This window comes from Temnothorax nylanderi, unplaced genomic scaffold (assembly GCF_030848795.1).
Source record: "Temnothorax nylanderi isolate EJ_2023f unplaced genomic scaffold, tnyl_v1.0 TNYL_tig0073_pilon, whole genome shotgun sequence".
NCBI lineage: Eukaryota > Metazoa > Arthropoda > Insecta > Hymenoptera > Formicidae > Temnothorax > Temnothorax nylanderi.
Genome location: NW_027249135.1, coordinates 135165 through 157452, shown reverse-complemented (window position 1 = coordinate 157452; position 22288 = coordinate 135165). Strand labels below are relative to the sequence as shown.

The 22288-nt window shown below is 45.0% G+C and overlaps 1 protein-coding gene across 2 annotated transcripts in view; it reads left to right on the top strand.

Annotated features, from left to right (window-relative positions):
- Positions 1-22288, top strand: part of LOC139774036 (signal-induced proliferation-associated 1-like protein 2) — a 57233-nt gene that overhangs the window by 27182 nt on the left and 7763 nt on the right. The window contains exons 1-3 of one of the 2 annotated variants that reach the window (XM_071708967.1): positions 6430-6565; positions 21259-21430; positions 21762-22241. In XM_071708967.1, coding sequence (XP_071565068.1) covers positions 6434-6565; positions 21259-21430; positions 21762-22241 — 784 coding nt within the window. In that variant the 5' untranslated portion in view covers positions 6430-6433. Of the gene's footprint in view, positions 1-6429; positions 6566-21258; positions 21431-21761; positions 22242-22288 lie in introns of those variants that run through there. The other variant, XM_071708969.1, reaches the window with a different exon arrangement.

Here is a 22288-nt window from a genome sequence, read left to right as displayed (position 1 = left end):
CCAGACGAGGATCAGACTAAACGAGGGAGCCGAGGTAGACGCGAGCACGACCGTAAACGGCGGCATTACTCGGTCGTGGTTATAGCGGGCGACCGTTTTACTCGAGCGGCGAGTGAGGAACAGACTGGCTTCGAGGTGCCGTATCTTTTATCTGGTCCGAGCTTATCTCTAGAGCACCGGGCAAACACCATAACGTCGTAGCGGTCTTCTAACGTAGACAAACGGAACAAGTATTCCGCATCATGGATTCCGTTTACCTCGTTACTTATTTCCCCTTTTTCGTTATCGTGAGTGTTATATACGCGAATCATATCTCATGCTTCGGAACATTTTTATTTCTTTATCTAAAAAGTAAATTTGGGGACGAAAGGATTGAAACGTAAGGTCTATTCATTTTCGCTGCACTTCTACAATAAGTTAGAATGAAAGAAAATATATTTGTTTCATTCTAACTTATTGCACTAGTTCAGAAGTGCAGCGAAAACGAAGTGGTGGTTACGCGGACTCTTGTCATTGCATTGAAGGAGTTAGTCGCAGTGAAACGAGGGAGAAAGAAAAGAGAGAAATCCTCGCATAGTGACTTTTCTACTTCCTGTTCTGAGAATTAGACTTGTAGCGATCTGCTCTAAGCACCGTATAACAATCCCATTTTACGGTACTATAAATCTCATCTCTCTCTCATTTTACGGTACCACAATCTCTCTCTCTCTATCTCTCTTTCTCTCTCGCAACCTTCTCGCGATTTTTTTTGCGGGCGTGCACGCCACCATAATTTTACGTCGATAAATGTTGACGGACGTGAAACATTCGTATGCTACGTCACGACGGGTTGCGTTCTTCCATTTTGCAATTTCGTACCCGAGAAGCAGAAGGAAGTAAGCGCGAAATTATCGTTTCTGACATATTTATGTCGTAATTACACACAAAATGCAAGCTTTATAAATTGCAAAATGACGCAAACTGTTTGGAAACAGTGCGGTAACGTGGAAAGAATTGTAACAAGCAAAACACTGTAATTTATAAACTATATCTATCATTTCTATGAATTGTATAAACAGTTTGTAATTGTTAAAAAAAAGAATCAAGAATTTGCACAAGTGCATTTTATGTGCATTTTATGCACAAGTTTCAATTTGATTAAATTTATGCGCGCTTCTCTTAAGAAACTAAAGTCTGGGACTCGACCTTTCACATTTCAGATTCGAATTTGCTGCACCAATCTCCGTCCTGGCAATTTTACATAGACAATCAAATTTATGCTCTTCCAAGACAATTCTCTAACAAGACCAATTTGCATTTTACTAGATGCATTATAAATTAGACATTACGTTTTATAATTTTATACAAATCCGATTAGAAATATTCATGAAATTCAATTATTCGCCGCGGGTTTCGTAAAATCGTCATTACTTATGCACCAGTCTTGAAGTCCATTAATTTATTCGTCCGAATTTTTTTGCCGCCAGTGAATGCTCGTAATAAAAGCGTCGTAAAGATCGCTTATGGAAAAGAAGTATTGTTATGTTTATGCACTCGTATTCTATGCACGTGCCGAAGGGAAGACTCCCGAGTTCAACGTTTTTGTTTGTTTAAGCGCATTTATATGTTCATGCACGTACCATGGGAGAACATTTGCCACCACTAGTACCCTAGTTCCGTGATGATATTTCTCATTTATCGTTGTATCAAGCTTTTTCGAAGACTCTTAGAAGTTCCATCAACGTTATCGCGGAATCCATTTTGGCTTAAATAACGACGAACGGTCGACCAGCGCGAGGAGTCTTTTAAAGATCTCTCACAAGAACACATCGAGAGCTCGACGGAAGATTCAAATTCCACCTCCTTTGGGAATCCCGAAGCACCAGTACCCGGTTACGTAAAACTTCCGTTTGAGATAATTAAAATAGATTAAACGAAATAAGTATAACATCGAGAATCCCAAGGAGTTTGCGCTCTCCCGGGACACCCACTCGCATTATCTCACGACGCGAGAGGAAGAGGGAACAATAAAATCGCGCATGTAGGTACTTAATTATCATGGGCGCTCAGCATTGTGGCGCTAAAGCAATTTAGCAGCGCGGTAGACGCTGTAATTAAATCAGCAATTAAATTACATCGTGTCCCTCGGCCCCTCTTCTTAATACATTCGCGAACGCGACGAATACCTCGCGGAGGGAGTGACACCCCCCCGTGCCGTGCGTGGGTCACGCGGGTAAAAAGCTCGTTACGCAACAACGACATTATCAGGTCGATGACCTCATTGTCTCCGCGTATGCACCTGCACACTAAGAAACGCAGCCAGCAATTAACCGAATAAGAAGTTACGGAGATAATGATGCACGCGCACACACGTTCCTCCCCTCCGTCCACTACGATCATAATTCCGTAGCGACATTCCTCGGAAGTCACTATCATCAAAATGACGGTTCTGCGACAGAGCATTTCAAGAAGCATACATTAAGTATTTAGTGCGTAATAATCTCCGTATGTGATTTTATCGAATCGAATCGCACGCACGTAGACACATGTTATATAAAAAAAGCAAACTCCTTCCGCTCTTGGGGAGAAAACTAAGATTGTGAAAGAACAATTATTTTTCAAGTAGGAGTCAATTGTAACTGCACATTTTTTCCGATTATTTGTTGCTATTTTTTCAATTTTTGTCCGAATCCTTTGTGATAAATACTTCAATAGGCACCGCGTGATAGATCGATAGTACTTTATGCTTTACAATCTGCAATCAAAAAATTCAGAACATGAAAAATTTTTATCTACGTTTTTATCGGACGTTATATATATATGAATGGCACTCTTGTGTGAAGAAGGATCGATTGATTTTATCGAAACATTCGTTCGACTTCCGCTTCCGCCTTAGGGTCGGCAGTTCTCATTCAATATTATTCTAAACCCGCGATTGATAAGCCTGGATCACTCAAGAGATATCTATTATCAGTCGAAACCTCTGTAAAAATTTTATATTAAAAAATAGACACAGACAAATATTCAAGAAACAATATAATTGGTTTGCAAGAATTTTTTATTTCTTTGTTTCATAAATGGATGTTTATCTTAATATAAGAGAAAATTTAAAGAACGAATATTCTTTCAAAAAATAATTTTTTATATCTTAAATAAAAAATAATTTTTATTTAAGATAATTCTTTTACTTTTCTTTTTTTACCTTGTGTATGTATTCGGAGGAGAGCATATCTCTTCAAACGTACAGTTATCCTTCGACTGATCATAATTAAAATGCTCTTTCTGATACGCTGGACTTCATCGAAGCGCCACACTGCACCGGCTGGAGTAAGATAGAGACCTCCGGAATTTTTTCAAGGAATTCTCTCACGACGTAATCAGTGGCGAGGTACCCTGAGCGTACTCCGAATCCTGATGCAAACCATCATCCGGTGTTACTAATGATTATTATTCCTTGAAGAGTCGCCCGTTGATGCGCTCCGCGGTCACGTGTCTCGCCGTAGATCGACTGAAATAATCGCTCGCACCCTAATAGCCGATTCCGCAAATGGATTATACTGGTCGACCGGCGTGCAGCTGCACCAGAATAAGAAATTTAACGATCTCGGCGGCGCGGCGCGCTTTTATGCAACGTCATCCACGATGACATCTAAGGACGGTGGACGATTACGAGGTATAATAACTTGAAGTAACGGATCGAGCTCCGTTCGTTGCGACACTTATCTCGCGCCGCGCTCTGTCGCCAAGGTCCGAAAATCTGCGCCACGTCATTTTAAAGAAGAACGAAGGCCTTTTTAGCCACGTCTATATACTCTCTCAGTATTACCCTCTTATCTCCTTTTCTCTTCTACACCCAAGTATACGCTTGTTATCCCTTGAGAACGCGAAAGGTGTGACATAGAAACAATGCGCGCAGCTAGAAACAATGCGCGTAGAATCTCTCGCCAGGTTTCTTTCATCGCGCAGTCGGAAGAGCAGATCCCAACTTGGCGCGACTTCCTCAATTTTCATTCTCGTTTTTTCTCCCCCGCGGATGATCCTTACAATCGCCGGACGTTCCTTGGACGAGAACTCATTTACGTCGTCCGTTCGCGCGCATCCACGAGCCTCTGAATCCGCGCGTTCGTAAATATTGGAAAAGCGGCTGGCCTGGTTTTCCACGATCTATTCTTTCGCTCAATCAGTGGAATCATTAACTTTCGAGATTTCCGTATTGTCGGAAAGACATTTGACTTTCAAATAAGTTCCCTAGCTATTAAGACAGCCTAACGATTTCTAGAATAGAATAGAATTTTCGTGCTCCATTTGTTTTAATCTACAATGTGAAATTTCGCGATTTATATTTCTGCGCTCTCTTCAAAATAATCTCGTGTCACTTACAAATCATATAAATGGTTCGACATAAATAGCACATTTTACGTAAGTTTTGCCTGGATGAGATACAATTTCATTCGCAGATATGGTTACACTTTAATTTATGACCGGATCGAATCACTCATCGCGCGTGTGTGCTTACGCGCAATAAAATCTTTCCCTATCAACAGCCATTCCTAATCGCGCCACGTCGCGCTCCTCAACAGGATACAGCACACGTTGATACGCCAGACGTTAATTGCACGCGGGATAGTGATTAATCAAAGCTACCTCGGTCGGGTAACCGATAGTTATCCAGCGGAGCAAGCTTTCGTAAAAGGAAATCCTTCTTAAACGCGAGTTTAAACGCTCGTGGAAAAAAAGTAGATGATGCGCGATGCAATGCCTGGATCAAGTTTAAACCTACACGGCACACACGTACGTCAGCCGACCGTCTTCGGATTTATGTCTCCCGGTGACGCTGCCAATCGTTCGCTTTTTACTCCGCTGCATCGAAAGGGCTGCCCCTACGAGCCGCTTCTGTTTTGCAGATGTGTCACGTCCCGACAGCTCTTGCTTTGCTCTTTCGACGTGGCTGAAAGCGTAAATAGGGCCCTTTCAGAGGCGCAAGCGAGGGAGTGTAGTAACTCAATCCGCAAACAAGGTCGCGCGCTGCAGCCGCAACCGAGCCGTGGAAGTGCGATAAGTAATTAACTGTAAACTCGTTGAAACTTACGGAGTGACCAAAGGTACTTGCTCTCATGTTGCTCCGATATCGCGAACAACTTGGCGTTTTCTCTCCTCCTTGCGAATCGAATTTTCGCACAAGCTGCCGTAATATCGAGACGCTAACTTTTATTCGCTGCAAAGTTACGTATTCTATTTTAATGGAGTGAATTTACAACTTTAACTAGTAATTGATCGAGTCTACTTACTATTTTCTTCGACAATCGCCGTTGTTAACCACTGAGCGGACCGTCGTTGATAGTGTCGCCGATCGGTTCAAAACCTAATATACGAGATAGCACGTATCTCCATGTACGGAATATCACATATGACACACCGGAACCAATAATACCGGAACCAATAATCGCGCGAGAGTTGATATATTATCATGACAAAATAAAGATCGAGCGTATTCGTGTCTGCATTTTTTTTTCTCGCCGCTGTATCTTTATTTGCAATTGATATCTGGAGCTTTATCGCCATATTGCTAAAACGATAGATATAAACCGGTCTACCCGCATATTAAAATATTCTATTTATAGAATATTTATCGATCTGTAAAATACACAAGTACCTCATTAACGAGGTTTGATTATTGCATGATTAATATGCAGCAATCTTGAGAGATATTCGTATATACATATAACATTGTACATTATATTATCAGAGAATTGTCTACCTATAATAACCGCATTATTATTGTGTTACATATTAAAATGATATAGGTCTAATCCGGCTTTATTAAAACAAAGCAAATTGATAATGACACAAACTGAAGGGTTAATGACAAACTCCAAATACTATAAACGTAATTTTCACGTATTTTTACAATTATTCCGTGTTTATCATACCGTAACGAAAAAGTTTTAAAATAATTCGAAACTTTGACAATTTTATTAATACAATAATATAAAACTTAAGTCAAAATTTAATTTAAAATATTATAAAAATTGTATGTTATTATGACTTATGAGCTTTCAGATTAATTAAGGTTTAACCCCCAATCAGTGATGTGTCATTCTTAAAACGTCAATATAGAATGGCATATATTTCCGGTGAAAGGAGTGGAATTGTCGGTTCGATTATCGAATCGAGATTACAATGATGCAGGGAGGGTCGTAAAGATTCAGATATCCTCCGGTTACACGGACGGCTAGTTCATTCCCCCTCTGCGAGGCGGAACACGTCGGTGCATGTTCGCTCCGCGCACTCCGCACGAGCAAGCTCGCGCGCGATTCTACTATTGTTAATCGTATACGAAACCCGCTTCGTGGTCTTGCTCAGTTCGGTCATGACCATCGGGAGAGCAGCTACCAAGATTGGTCGGTCGTGCGTTACGATGTCGAAAAAGATAATCCGCGGCATAATGAACGCGATGACGTGCTTGACGCCGTCGCCGAAGAAGCGGAAAAGGGAGCAGGACGACAGCGGAGACGAGAGAGTGATTTTGCCGCGAAACGACGCGTCGATCGCGGATATCGAACCTCGAGCCGCGAAAGAGACCGAGGTAGGATTAGAGATGCTTAATTATATAAACCTGAGTATCGTATTCGCGTATTAAAGGGTTGTTTTTTTTATCGATAATTTTTAATAAATAACAAATATTACAAATATTTCCGGGACGCCCTAGTCGATTATTTAACATTTTTCCCAAAGAAAAATGCCGAATTCATCTGAAAATTGTCATTAATTCAAATTAAAATTACTTGTTATTAAAATTAAAATCGTTAGCTTCATAATATCGTACCCGTATGCGTGGGGCAAAATATTTGTTGATGAGACCCTTCGAAGAAATCACGGGGGCCCGTATATCGATAGCCTATCGAGTATCGTACACTCAAGGTCCGCCGTCCCCGTCCGTCGCGCGACGCGACGCGATGCACTGGGTGACTCACTGTCGGCGCCCGAGCCGAAGAGAGAGAGAAAGAGAAAGAGGGAGAAATTCCACACACGCGGGGGCTCCTCTCCTCGTTCCTCTCTCGACGATGCGGAACCGACGACGACGCCGACGGTCCTCGCATTCCCGTCCGATTGTCCTGAATTGAGAGGGTACATTCCTGAAACCTTACCGAACCGCATGCCGGAACGCGGCAACTATTCGAATTCAGAACGGGCGCAGCGGTCCGATATTTGATTTGCAAATGAAATTTTCAACAACGGCGCGAACTCCGCGCGAATTTTTTTCTTTTTCTCTTTTTATCATCGCCCATCCGGGCCAAGTAAACCGCGATCGGGCAAAAATGACGTGCGCGATTGCGATGACCGTCGACAATCGTATATACGCGCTCGAACTTGGCCGATCGTGATTTTAATTGTCGTGAAAATTTCGATTAATCGCCGCACGCGTGTTTGCACGCGTCGCTAAACGGCGCTTGCCGTGTTCTGCCAACGCTGAGGAATAGAAAGATCAATATTTCAGAATTTAGAAATACAATTTAGAAACGAAATCAATGTTGACAGGTTCGATTATGAAACTTCGCTAATCGGAAGTTGATTTTAATTTCGTGACACCTGTATATATAGCCAGCTTTAATGCAGCCTTGGTATACCGTAATATCTTCCGGTTCGTAGCGACTTCCAAGATATCCCATCGCGAGACCGTGAAATATCCGTCGTGTGTCGGCAGTAAAGTATCGCTATGTATCACGCGGAAATAATAAATGGCCCCCGAATGTCGCATTCAGCTACGGTTTAATTCAATCCTACGGCTGACTCTCGCGGATATAATTGCACAGGAATTTAATACACTTCCGTGATAGAATCAGCTAAGATAATAAAACTATTAAAAAATGATATTTATTTCAGACTTCGTCCAATTAATCATAAGTAGCAACAATCAATCTTGCTTTTAGAAACTCCACTTTCTTGCATTTACTTCATTCAATTAGGCATTTTAATTAGGTATACGTTTTTGCAAATTTCTCTTGCCCAGTTTGCCCTCCTCCGCGTGATTTATTAAGTTCATCCTTAGCCCTTCTATTTCGTCACATTCATGGAGGGTCATCGGCTCCGCGATCGACGCGCAGGAAATGATTGACAGAACGGACCTCCTTCGCGAACGCTAACAAGAATAGAAATTTCGCGTGTATTCGCGAATAGAAAAAGGATTGAGAGGCCGATGCTCCGCGTGATGTAACCGCACGGGCCGGAGTGACTGCCCTTGTGCTTCTTCTTTTTTTTCGCGAAGCATGATGATCTCGATTACATCTGGCCCCGTGAACCTTTTCCACCACCTCCTCCTCCTCCTCCTCCTCTTCGTCCTCTTGCCTCTTACTGCTGCTCCTGCTCCTGCTCCTCCGTCTCTCTCCTCTTATTGCTCATCGTCGTCGAAACGGAGTCCGTGATTGATGGTCTTGTGCTTGTTGTGTACGCACGGTCGCTCAATACGTCGATATACCGTTAGCTTATCGTCCGCATTGTCGGATTAAAGCGTGCGAACGGCCTGCGATCTGTTACTCCATCAAGTGCAAGTAGTTTCGCTCAGCTATGTTCTTCCTAGTAATGTTTCTCGAATCTTTGCACAATAATACTCGCTGCTAATGCTTGCAGTATACAGTTTCTTTTACTTCTTAAGTGTCTATATCATGAAATATGCATTTTCGAATTAAAACGGCATATAGGTACTTATATACATATAACATTTGTACTATTAAACGCACATTTGCATATGCTAGAATAGTTATTTATACAAACGATAAGATATAAGTAATTTTCCCCTTTTTTCCGTTGATTTAAGATTTAATCTTGAGTGGAAAATTAAAAATGACATTATAAAAAGACGTTCGATATAGTTATTGCGTGAGACGAAAATAATGTTAAATTCCGGGCAAAGTTCCGAGGCATATCGAACGGGATAAGGAACCAATTTTATCGCTTACTTAATGAAGGGTTTATTTGCACTCCACGCGCATTCCGGATTTAGCATAAAGCGAGAGAGGATGTCTCGCGAGATCGTTCGAGAAACCATAAAACGCCTCGGCACGGCCCGGCTGTTTTTCAGTGTTCCGATGTGGGATCGTCACGCTGGCTGCTGGAAAACAAGCGGCTCAGCTTCGCCCATTACGGGATGTAATGCGGCCGCGGCGGCCAATAAGTCGGGTGTCGCGGTGGGACCGACCGGTCGCGCGCGCGCGGCGGGTTCGTCGTCCTAGATCCCTTTTTTCCTTCACGCAGCCTCCGACGATCACGGGCGCTTCGTGGAAACCCAGTAGCCGAGGATACACGCTGCATCTGTCCCCCGCTGTATTAATTGACGCGGCCGCGGAGCCAAACAAAAGAATTTAACTTCAATCCGAGGTCTCGTGAATGTTCGTCGGTTCACCGGGCAAACATTGGCACTCGCTTAACGATTAACGTTACCTGAGGTATCTGGAGCACATTTGCGCATTGACTGCATAGAAACGATTAACATCACGTACGGTTAAAGGTAATTAGATGCACCTAATTACTCGGTTAATTATGCGTCTCGTGCTAGTCGAGCTTGCACAGATAATGGCGATTAATTCGCGACTACGTGCGTAGTCGCCGATGCAGGGATAGACGGTGCGTTATTAACCCGATTTATTCGTGTAACTGTACATATTAAATAAATACGGTATTCACGGTTAAGGTTTTGACGAAGTAATCCCGGGCATGAATAAGTGAACGCAGCAGCAGCCAATTGCTCGTTGCTCCGTCAGATAATATCGTCAGGGCGCGCGTTTGCGATTCGCTCGCCTAGCATCTCGCGCATCTCCCGCTGCGAGATATTAAAGTTCGCTTCTTAGTGAATGGTAGGAGGGCACATCGCGGATAAGGACCGTAAGATAGTACGGCGAGCGCGGACGCGCGATTAATTGTCTTTTCCCACGTGTCAGAATGATGTACCGGACTTATCGTCCGGGGAATGCTACTTCGAAATGCACTTTACCGATAAACACCGCATTCGTCATTACGCGGGCTCTCCGCCCGCGTACCGTGTGGCCTTTTATTGTCTACGGTAATCATTATCCGTTGCGGCCGAGCGCGGTGCGCGGTCCTCTTTTTACAGACACGTTTGATGCGCCACTGACTTTATAGCGCATCATTGTGCGCTCCCCGCGCACGTTTTAATATACATCGTGCGCGGTCGAGAATATTAGAAACATTTGTTACTTTATCGTATCGAATTCTTGATAAGTTTTCGATTTAACGCGCTGTCAGCTGTATTACAGCAAGTGAAAGAAAATGTATGACGTACTTTTAAAGCATCTTTTAAATTTTCTTCGAAATTCTTTCAACGCTTCGTCTGTTTTATTCTTCTGCTTGCATTCTTCTGGAACACGTACACAAATGGATTCTTAAGTCTCGCGCAACCTTAGGTTCACGCGTGCAAGATGCAGGAATGCGATAGCGGGAGCAGGGATTGCGAAACTGTCGACTTCGCGTCCGTTTCGTTGTCGCGTCGCGAATTCGCGTCCTTTGTCTTCTGTCGTGGTTGACGAGGGTTGTCCTACCTCTCTCTCTCTCTCTTTCTCTCGACTGCCAATGGATCGCCGTGCGTGCACGCACGCAGAGGTGTGTCGTCCAGGCGCGTAATTAGTCGGTATGCGAAACGCGCCGACATCCTTGAATTCGCGCACGCTAACACATATGCGTGCACGTCGTGCCGACTTCTGAAACCAGTCTCTCGTCACTCGATTTCCGATTCCCTGTATTGAGTAATGCGGTACATTATCGGGCCTCCTCGTTACGTCGGGGAAAACGTTACGCGATTACGACACTACCGCGCAAATACCGCGAACAACGAGAGGCGTTGTACTTGTCAATATTGAACCTGAAATCTGAACTCGCTAATGAATATTAATTGGCGACAATCAAGAGCGGCCTATTCGCACAATTCTAACGCGTGCATATCTGTGAAAGTAATGAGAAGAAAATTATACAGTATCTAGGAGAAATCCCGGGTCATGCGTGTGTCCCGAGGTGTGTCCCAAGTGGAATTCTGTCGGCGCTCATATGCACGCGATGCACGTTCCGCCTCCTCCCGCGCCCGCTCTAACGCGGGTGCCCCCGCGTATTTACAACCGCAACGTAATTCCGCTTTGCATGTTTTACGTCCGCACAATGGGAGAATTATAATTTTTAATTGGGTGAATTTGAATCGCATTACGCCAATTAATCCGCGACCGGACGCTCCGCTTCGATGCGCCTCGCGTCAGGAAGGTTGCGTTACGAACATTACGAGTTATTGCAGCCACAAGGGCGCGGGGAAGGTGTATAAAATCGAGGAAGCAGAGAATTGCGATTCTGTAATCAGCCGCGCTTACGCGCGCACACGTACTCTCGGCATTTGCTGTTATAACGCCGCCATTTGTTATCGCATGTTTTATGCAGGAATTAGGATCTTCATGTATCTCTTAACACCATTATCAGATAAGTATAATTCACTTCTTATACATATAATTTAATATATATATATAATGTTTCAAATATGCTTTTACTTGCACTTATGCCTTCATAAATACAATTATAATCTCGAGAAAACAGACTGTTAATCTCTCTGTTAATAAGAGATCACGTGTCACAGCATGCCGAGCCCTTGTTAACCAAACAATTAGGCACAATTAATTATTGCTTTATCTGAAATATCGTGCCACTCGTTAATTCGGACTCCCGAAGAAAAGTTCGATAACCCTCGTTAAGAGATCGCGGCGACCCCCAGCTGGAAAATCTAACCGTAATCGCATTGTTTGACGATTATAACTCGAGATGAGTTTACCGCAAGTAGCTGTATCACAATTAAAAGTCTCTCGGCCGCTCGCGGTTGTTTATTGGCACCTACATCGGCGCCTCACGCATAATCTTTTCGCGATAATCAACGTTCGCCGACGGGAAGTTCAGCGAGCGCGGCTGCGCATTACATTATTCTCTTCAGGAAACAATTAGCGTCCATTCCCGTTCTCATACGCGATAATCCCAGTCGCGAGTTCCTAGTCACGATAACAGAATATTTCTTGCTATCGTCCCGGCCGTTTCCTTCGAGAGGAGATTTTCACGCTCGAGGATTCTTCGCGAAAAACACACGAGTCGACTCCGACTCGTGTGGCTGATAGGAAAGGAAAAAGGGACTTTTCCGAGCGTATCCAGAGCATTAATGGTTATTACGTCGGCGGGGAAGGGTAACGCGCGCACGCCGCGCGCCGCTCTCGTCGGGCTCGCAAAAACCAGCCGCGAAATTAATGTTCGCCGCGCGCTAGGAATTTCTTTCTCGCCATCAGAAGTTCGCCAGAGGATGCGTGCCGCTGGCAGCAGCCAGCGTTGCGATTAATCTTTTTGTAATGTGTATCAAATTTTGGTTGTATCACCCTGGACACATGCCACTCGGAGTAGATAATTGCCTCGCGAAATTGCTGTACAGGACAGTTAAAGCGCTACCATCCACTTCTCTTTGAACTCTTTGGGTTTTGCACGCACAAACGATTTTACTGCAATAGTAACAACACAAAAATTGTTCATGTAAACAGTTTTTCTAGGCATGTGAAAACTAGAAATTGAGAAAATCTTTTTGAATCGCGATACCTGTGCGTTTTACTGAAGCCTTAATTATTATTGTCGACGTTCTAAATACGGTGACGTACTTGTATCCTCGCGAGGGGAATAATTTTAAAAATAATGACTTTTCCAATGCATATAAGGAGGCGCGGGCGCAATCAACGGGCGGAAACCAACGGAAAAACATTTTCCACGGCAACGGCCATTACAAACCCGGTGCGTTAGTTTCGCGAGAGCGATAGCTCGCGAAAGCAATATTCCATGCTCCACGTCTTTATGCGAATTGTGCGTTCACGCTCGAGATACTCGAGGGAAAAAATGCGAACGGCTTTTCTCACCACTCGGTGGAAACTCGCGTAATTATGAAAAGTCTTATTGCTTATGTCTTTTTTACCCTACCCTAATAACCGGCGGAGGTACATATACGTTATATTGAATACTTCATGTAGACTTTATGCAAACACGAAGGTGAATGTACCTACTACGGACAAATATGGATGTGGAAGTTAAATCTTTTTCTCTCAAGTCTCTCCTTTTCTTCAATCTTTTCTTTCTCGGTACAGACTTCCAAGAATTCTGACGATTAACTCAATTCTCGGGTTGGAGTTTTCTAAGTTTAAATAGGGAACGAGTTTTATTCCATATCCAAACTTTTTTCGAAAATCTAGCATTTTCTCGATGGTGCCTGAAAAATCGAAGAAGCTAATATAATTCTTTCGAAATTAATTGATTCTCAAATCACGCGTATTAAGTTCTGTGAAAATGTCAGCCTTTTATCACTGATTACGCAAATTTATCGGAAAGATATATCGCTTTAATTATTTTATTTTAGCAATATCTTAAAAATTACTCTTTCTCTTTGGAAGAGGTCGAGATTTAATATCAGGACAGGAAAATTCTGTTTGGCGGGTTTTAAGGACGTCGACTCATCATATGGCAACGATAACTCCCGGCGGCTAATAAAAGTCGCATGTTATCGTACGTGTGCGCGCGATAGTAGCGTCGTAAAAGAGCGGATACATCATGACGCATTTTTATCTCACACGACCCCGTGAAAAATTCACTGTACTTTCCACGACGCATCTCCGCCCGTCTGATCTTCCAAGTCGCTTCAAGAATTCGTGCCGCATTAATTTTACGATCAGCGCAGATTTTACGCGGCTTACTTTTCGACTATCGCGGCGGCGCGGCGTCGGAGAAAAGTCGCTCGCGTTGCGCGTCGCGCTGCAGAAAAAGCAGTTCTCAGAAGCGCGGGTTACTTCATAATTCGATGATTTAGAAGAAACAATATTGACCATAATTCCATAGACACTTCCCTTTCCAACACGTACAAGCTTAAAATAATAATTTATATTTTTCAAATTAATTAATAACTGCCCCGCTAACGAATAATCGCTGTAACAATCGCTTGTCAACGCGAGCGTTTGCACGATCTGTTCCTGTCGACTCCGCTCCCAGCTAATCGGCGAAAGAACGCCGACATCTCGTAATTTGACGTTTAAGAATTATGGAAGAATGCGATTCGCGGATGCATTCTGAGACGGACATTCCGATCGCTCGTAGATCGCGTCGAGAATGCGCCGCGTGCATTTACATAACTAGTTCGGCAGAGAGCGCGTTCCGCGCACGCACGTACACGCGCGTTTAAGAAATTGTGGGATAACTGGTGCGCTCGCGCTTATCGAGAAATATGTACGTGCGAAAGGACGTCGCGGCGCCGTGGCGTTTTCTTCATCGCGATTTCTTCATTGAATAACCACACACCGGTTGCACTGATCGCGTTTCCCATCGCACGGTGCAAGAAATCCATGCCGCGCATTAATTAATTAGTGACGAGCTCGCTGCGCGGAGAAGGAAGCGTTTCTGCGATCGAAACGTTCGTCTAAAGGACGTTGAGCAATATTTAACGATGCGCTCCTATCTACGATCGCCGAGATATCTCGCTTATTTACTTTATGGGAGACGCAACATTGCACGATCTCGTGTAAGTACTTATATTCTGAGAAAGAAAAATAAGATTTCGCGCAACACTCCCAGTAACTTTTCGCTAACATGCTAATCGATAAGTTTTCAGTGCCATAAAATAACTCGGAGGACTTTTTTGGTGTTTATTTAAAAATACTCGCTCTCTAAAAAGACAAGTTTTTATGTCACACCCTGTTAAATATATTAAAGGATGAAATTTGAACCAATACCTTGGGTTAAATAACATTTTGTTATTTTTTAACTGCCATGTGTCGAAATTTATTATTTTAACTCCATTGAATTAGTTAAATTAACATTGTTTTAATTAAATTTTGAATAAGAATGGCGATTTACAGGAATGGTAAAAAATGACTCAAAAATTGAGTATAATTTGACAGTGTAAAATCACCTTATATATACCAATCTCCGTAAGACGCAGATTATCGCACCATTTTCGAATACTTATACTTGGGAGCTTCAGTTGGAAACTTTCTTCGTACCACAACTCGCGTCTCGCAGTCTCGTTTTCTCAAACGCAACGACATAAATATGTCAGAACCGATAATTTTAGACCGACTCCCTTCTGGCTTCCCGGGCACAGAAATGACAGTGAGTTGCAATACGCTCGGTTCCGCTCGGTAGAACATAGTGTATACGAGCGCGGACCATCCGTGAAACCTATCGAAGCGGATATCCGAGAGAGAGAGAGAGAGAGAGAGAGAGAGAGAGAGAGAGAGAGAGAGAGGAGAGAAAGAGCGAGAGAGCGCGGACGGATGCCGGACGGATCCACCTGCGCGTCGTGCTCGCGATGATGCGAGAACACACGCGGTCGCACGCATCGCGCGTCGTCGCCGCCGCGCGGTTGCACGCACCGCGAGCATTCCCACAGCGCGCGTATACGCGCGGAAAAGTCGTCGCGCAAGGTACCGATTCCGCGACGACACGCTCGCTGATCGCCGACCAAGGAATTCGATACACCGGCACGCCGCGCCGCGCCGCGCCGGGGTGTTGCCCAGGGATTTCTCCCAGGCAAACCAAGCGTAGGAAATTCCTGAAGGTAGCACGGCGGGTGGAACGGATTGCGGCTTTCGTAATTGCGTTCATTTTTTTTTAAATGGTTACTGAATTCTCGCTGATAAATGCTTATAAATGCTTTTCTGAAGTCAGAACCCGCGAGACAAGTGGAACGCGGATGTTCCGCTGGTCGCGGGAGTCAAATCGTGACTTCCGCAATGTCGTCGGTCAGGAATAATCGCAATTATTTCATTCCCCGTGCTTTACGCGTTAAATATTGGCGCGTCCGCGGGTTTTCCTCGAATCTCGGGCTTCCTTTTACGCGCCGGAGCCCGTTTTGATCGCCGCGAGCCACTCGTCGTCGTAATCAACTACGGGGGCCACCCGCCCGCGCCTGATCGTCGTCTCGTATGACGACCGTTCGCGACCGGTTATCGCGGCATCGAGAGCTTCTCGGTAGTTCGAAGGTGGTCTTCTTATCTCCCGGAGCGCGCCGTGGAACGTGTAACATCGACTGTCGTTCTCTCTCTCGTCGCGCGCACGGTCGTGACTTTGTCGGCGTGCCTACCCGACGAAGATCCACGTCCGCGCCCTGACCAAGTGCATGAAATGCGCGCGGATGCATTAATCGGCGCGCTCGCGGTGTCGGTTAGCGACGTGCAAAAAGGCCATTGAGTATGTATAAACCGTTTTACTTTACGATCTCGTTATTTTAGACGAGGGAGCCGCGGCGCCCGCGGCGATTCTGAGAAAAGAAAACCCACGTGCAGTATGCAAATCTCGCCGTTTTATTTGAACAATCGTTTTATTATTTTCCAAACGGTGGGAGACCAATTGACATAAATCGAATGATAAATAATCGCCGATTACGCTCACGGTGCTTGGCTCACATTTGCATTATGTGCCGCGCCGCGCCCGCGCCGCACCGCACTTGCGCGTGACGCCTTTTGTCTCGCGTTAATCACCCATCTCGTTCCCGTTGCGCGCGATCCGCGCGTTGTGTCCGGGCGCGGGAATCGACGCATAAATCATCACGTGCGCACCGCGTATACAAGGCCGTGTCGATCCGCATTCGTGAAGGAAGCGCACGGAACAGCTGTTACCGAACAAAGGCGCGACGAGACGGGACGAAATGCATAAGCGCCATAAGCCCTGATTACGCGCGTTCGCGCACCGATGCAACACGGTGCTCGTCGCTCGTCATGTCGATACTCGGCGTCCACTCATCGCCCGGATCCCTTAATCCCATCGTATGTTGCTCAACGAGTCGGTCAATACACGTGGAATTGCAAAACATCGAAGCTTCTTTATTTCCTCTTTGCCGTCTTCGTTTTTATTCTATCGCATCATATTGGAAATTAATTATTTATTATTAATTAATTGTTAATTATTTTTTATTATTATAAACATATTTAATTACACATAATCTTATGTTTGTTGATTTTAACTTTTTTCCACTCGAATCTAACTCGTAAAAAATTATACAGTTCAAATAAATAATATATATTATAGAAGGAATTTTTAATAATATATATTATCTTTTGATTTTAAGTCCATCGTTACATTTCGACAATCGTTTTATCCACTGTCTATCAGAAGATATTTCGGGAATAGTGATAAAATTGCGAAATATCTCTGAATTGGGAAATTCTTGATACCAGGTGCTAAGTCACGTAGCTGAGCGTCACGTGCCCCTTTTACGCACGACGCTCGATATATTGTACGTGTTATCCGCGGCGATGAGTTCAGCGATTGAGTCAGTGCGCGACTCGGATTATTATCGCTCAATACGATCGCGGCACAGCTGTTTACAGCGAACATAAGTATTTCCTTCCGGCGGAACGAGGCTCACGGACCACGGTTGTCCTTGGCGGAGTCGAGCGCTCGATGAGTCAACTCGGCTTGACCGTGGGATTGGTTCTTAAGTTTCTTCTCCATTATCGCCTCGCCGGCTACCCGCAGGATTCTCGTCGCGCTCTTTCGCACATTTGCTTCATTACTTCTCTTTTTATTCATTTAAATAGAAATGTTAAACAAGAAAACGACAGGTCTCGCAAAGAGAAATCAAAACGACGGATGAACGGAATGCGAAAAGATGAATTTAATACGTATAATTAAGTAACGCGATTTCGCTGTACAAATGTAATGTCGAGGGACCGATCCTTCCTACTTTCTGATAACCGCCATGTAGGACCGCCAGTAATTCTAGGACACCGTGTATCTCCAGCGGAGATCGCCTTCTCCTCCGTGAGAGGCCTCTGAAAGGAACGACCCCGGAGCTGCGTTAAACGCAATTCACGCGTGAAGGAGGGATAACGCCGTGGCATGCCTACCTTGAGATAGAGACCCGTATTATGCAGGTCGCGGCTACTCGTTTTCTCTGCCGCGTATCTCGTACACGGTGCACAAGCATCACCCACGCGTCGCCGAGCATACGCAAGCACGCGCGTGTTGGGCGCTGCGAGGCGGGAGGTAGCGAATACACCACTCCACATACGCATCTGGTATTCTACGATCGCCCGTACAGATCTGCGCGCATCATTACGCACCCCCTCTTCGAAAGATGCAATCCGCAGACGGACGGAACGCCGAGCCTTTCGCGAATGCATCTCGAGATGGGAATGTGAAAAACTGAACCTACACCGAAATAAATAAGCGGCACAATGTTAATCAGTGCCAACCACTTGAAAACAGACTCAACTCTATTCTGCACTATTTAACGTTGTGGAAACGGAAATAGAGGCGTAACGCAATGCGATTTCTTATAACGTTTTGCGATGATTTTCGTAATAATAGCGGTAAATTATCTTACGTGCTTTTTTAAACGGTGATTTAATGCGATTCTGCACAATTGTTAAATATAACAATGGTAGTTATTTTACATTTCTGTGATATGATTATTTCTAATAAAATGGGTTTGTTTGGTCGATAATTTTATTAAATTCAAAGTTTTGCGAAGTCTTATAAATTTATACTCCTTTGGAAAATTCTTTTTTAAATTAAAATTTTTTAAACTTGTTTCTTGTTTTAAGCAAACTTTGTTATTTAAATAGGAATAATTTCTTGTTATAATATCAATCATCATTTTTCTGTAATAAGGAATATATTTCTACATTTTGTAGATTTTGACAATAAGTCTCGTATAACGCGCATTCCTATAACATGAAACCTATCTCATTGCGCGTCATATGGGAGCCTCTGTGGTTACATGTACATTATGTAGTAGGCGTAGAGTTACGGTGATACGCGAGAAGAGCAACATAAAATCGAGTTCAGCATCTCCCCTCTGATACCGCGTGAAATATCCGCGGTTACATTTTCACCATCGTGGTAACGGTTCAAGATGCAACATTTGAGACGCATTCCCGCAGCTAGGCGGACGTCGACTCGTCATCGTCGTCGTCGTGCATCCGGTACATACGAAACCACGGCGCGAGGAGGAGCGCGAGCGGGCGAGCGAGCGAGGAATGCGCGGAATGCAACGGGGCCACCGTCGTTCCCCGATGATCGCGGGCCGCTCTCGGTTCCCGAATACCTCCGGAGTCCGAGCTCCTGTTTTTTTTTCCCGCGACGCAACTCGTCACTTCGTCCCGCGGCGCCGAGGGCGAAGTTCGACACGCGAGGCCGAATAAACGCGACGCGTTGTACCGAACGGTATCCGGTATTCCGGTACGAGGGCGAGCCGCACGGGACAACGGATGCAACGTCGAATAGCGTGACCGCACCTTTCATCCGCGACTGACGTAGCGACGACAAGAAAAACTGGGACTGTTTTTGAAAATTGGGGACGAAAGTATTAAATCAACCTTCGCTTCTTATTATGAAAAAATATGTGAAGGGAAATGCCATTAAAATATGTTTACTATATTATAATAAAGAATCTATATTTGTATAAATAATAAATTTTTAATAATAAGTGAAACAGGACTGATTTGTTATACAATTAATTAGAGAAAAATGCCATTTCCAGACTGGATCTTGGTAGCCTAATAATAATATTTGTGTATAAATTTTGTATACTTTTTTAATAATTTATTATTAATAATTTTTCCTGCAATTAACTGCCTTGAGAGGGAGAGACAGAACGAGTTAGAATAAAAATCTCGTGTAAAAAAAATTCGTTCTAGCTTTGTGAATGTGACGAAGTGGTAGTCAAAGATACATATAAGTGTTCAATCACGGCATGAAATTAAGATCACTCGCGAAGGTATGCGATGGCATTTGGGGACGTCTGGAAAAAAAAAGAGATCGCGTTTCCTTTGTGTCCGTGCGTACGCTGGGAATCCGGACATCTGGTCGGCTCGCGCATTGGGCGCGTTTGCCAAGGTTAAATAAAACGACCTGAACAGCCGCCGCCGGACATTCGGCGTTGTTCCCGGATACGTTCCTGGTGCGTGTCGCACCAGAATAATGCCGCGGCGGTGGCACGACACGCAATGCCGATCCCGTTCACGCGTGTGTAACTCCGGTTGGCCCTGTAAAGCTCGAAGGAGTTAACAATGCGAACGACCATTCACCGGACGTGTTTGGCGAAACGGTCAACGGTACACGGCTAATTCGGTCGACCCGGTCGACCAGTCGTGGGCGCATCAGGTGCACTCGACATCCCGGTGACGCTCTCCAGATGCGTAGATGCGAGCGCATCGTCGACGACGATGTAGGTACAATGAGCGCCGTGCACTTCGTGGATCTGGAACGGAACGGGGCTAATTAACGTTCCCTCCCGCGGAACTGAGAGAAGGAGAGAGGGCCAGACGGCGCCAGTTCGAATACCAGCCAGAAACGGGGATCCAGACGGGAGATCGCGCCGCCCGTGATCTCCCCTTTGAGAGTTCAATTGGATGGCAGCGCGGAATTCAATGTTCTCCAATTTTGTCCAATCGCGAGTCTGCAATAAATATGTATAAAAAATATGTATATCGTATAAATTTATACAGTAAATGAACGCACATATGCTCTGATATGAGTATGTATACATGTATGTGTATAAAGATAAATATTAAGTAGAGAAAGAACTCTTCAAGTTTAAGATCACTTAAAATCACCTATTAGAGATTAAAGCGGAGGTTGCTCTGAACTCTGAGACAATTTTATTGTCTCCGACAATAACGGAAAAGGATGAAAAACGCAATTTAAACCCAAGAATCCAGCAATAACCGACAATAACAGAGGAAACTAATGTTCCGCGCGGACTTTTAATCCGTCGTACCTCGACTCCTCGTTCCTACCATCTCGTCGGCCTTGCTATCGTAATTAAGGACCAATTTAATTAAGAGGGAAGGAGAGAGACAAAGAGAGAGGGAGAGACAGGGAAAAAGTCGCCAGCGGCACACGAGAGCCACTTCGCAGGATGAATGAACTCGTCGCGCGGATATGTAGTACCCTCGGGTATGCTTCATCCACGTGTGTGTACACGCACGCACACGTGTGTTTACGTGCCAAGTGCCGGGGGCAACCGCGAAAGGCTCGATGACTCTAATTAGTCGTCCTAGTTTGCGCTTGTTTAGAGACACTTAAGTTTATCTGCGCTTGAGCCGCGTGGCGACCGACCGTCCAGCGTTTCTTGCTTTCAAACGAACGCGAACGGCGAAGAAACGTATTTAACAATTTAACAACCGAGTGCCGTGAACCCGCGATATCTTGCTACCAGGCGTGTCATCGTACATTATCCGTTTCTTACGCTTCTTTTCTCTATTTCTCTGTTAACAGCATGAAGAGATGATCGCGAGTCTGTCGATGAACGGCAGCGGAGGGCCGGGGAGCCGCGTGGGCCGTGGATTGGCCCTCCACAGGTCCAATTCCAGCTTGGAACTTCCGCACAGCCCGGATCCTGCCTCCAGGGTGCCAGAGACGCCTCTCAGGAGGGAGTATGGTTCCCATGGTACGGGTCGAATTTTTTGCAGATATTTTTTCCCGAGTTTGGACGACCAGTGAAAATAGATTCAAAAAACATATGTTGTTTAAACCTTCCTTCCTTACCTTAATTGGCTTCCTTCAGAGAAGGGTCCGTTACTTTCTCTTTTTTTTTCTTTTATTTAACTGTACGATTAGGACGAAAGAATATTCTGCTGCGCTTATGATAATATAATTTTAACGGAATTTCGATTCTTCGGGTGGTGTATTTTTTACTTAAAGTCCGATCTTTGAAAGAGACCGGATGTGCCGTGTTCGAAAGTGTTGTAAACGGCGCTTCAATATTCATCCCATCGCAGGAAGCATCGACGTAGTGGCGCAGTCCATCACAGGCGGCGAGAACTTCTTCGCCATGCTGCAGGACTTTCGACCGTCGGACCAGCGCGGCGTCGTCACCGGTGACTATCTGCGTCGCGTCCAAGACGGGTCCGGTCAACCGCTCGACGTCGACGAGGTCTGCGGCGGTCCAACCGGCGCCGGTTCCAGTCCAAAACTGCGGCTGAAGCTGAACAGGCTGTGGGGCAGTAAGCCGCCGCGGGCGATGGAAGAGACGTGCACCAGTCCGGTGGTGTCGGCCGACGTGGAGGAGCGGCACCGGAGACGCGCGTTCGCCCATTACGACTGCCAGTCGTTGACGGCGAACCTGGGCTACGCCGCGAAGCTCCGGGGGATTCTCCTGGCCAAGAGAAGAAATACGGCCACCGGGGCGTCCGCCGCCAGCGCCCTGAGAGCATCCACGCCCGACGAGACTCCCGAGGAGGATGCCGGTGATGGAAAAGGTACGTTAAAAAAAAGAAAAGAAGATAGTTATACAAATGGGAAAGAT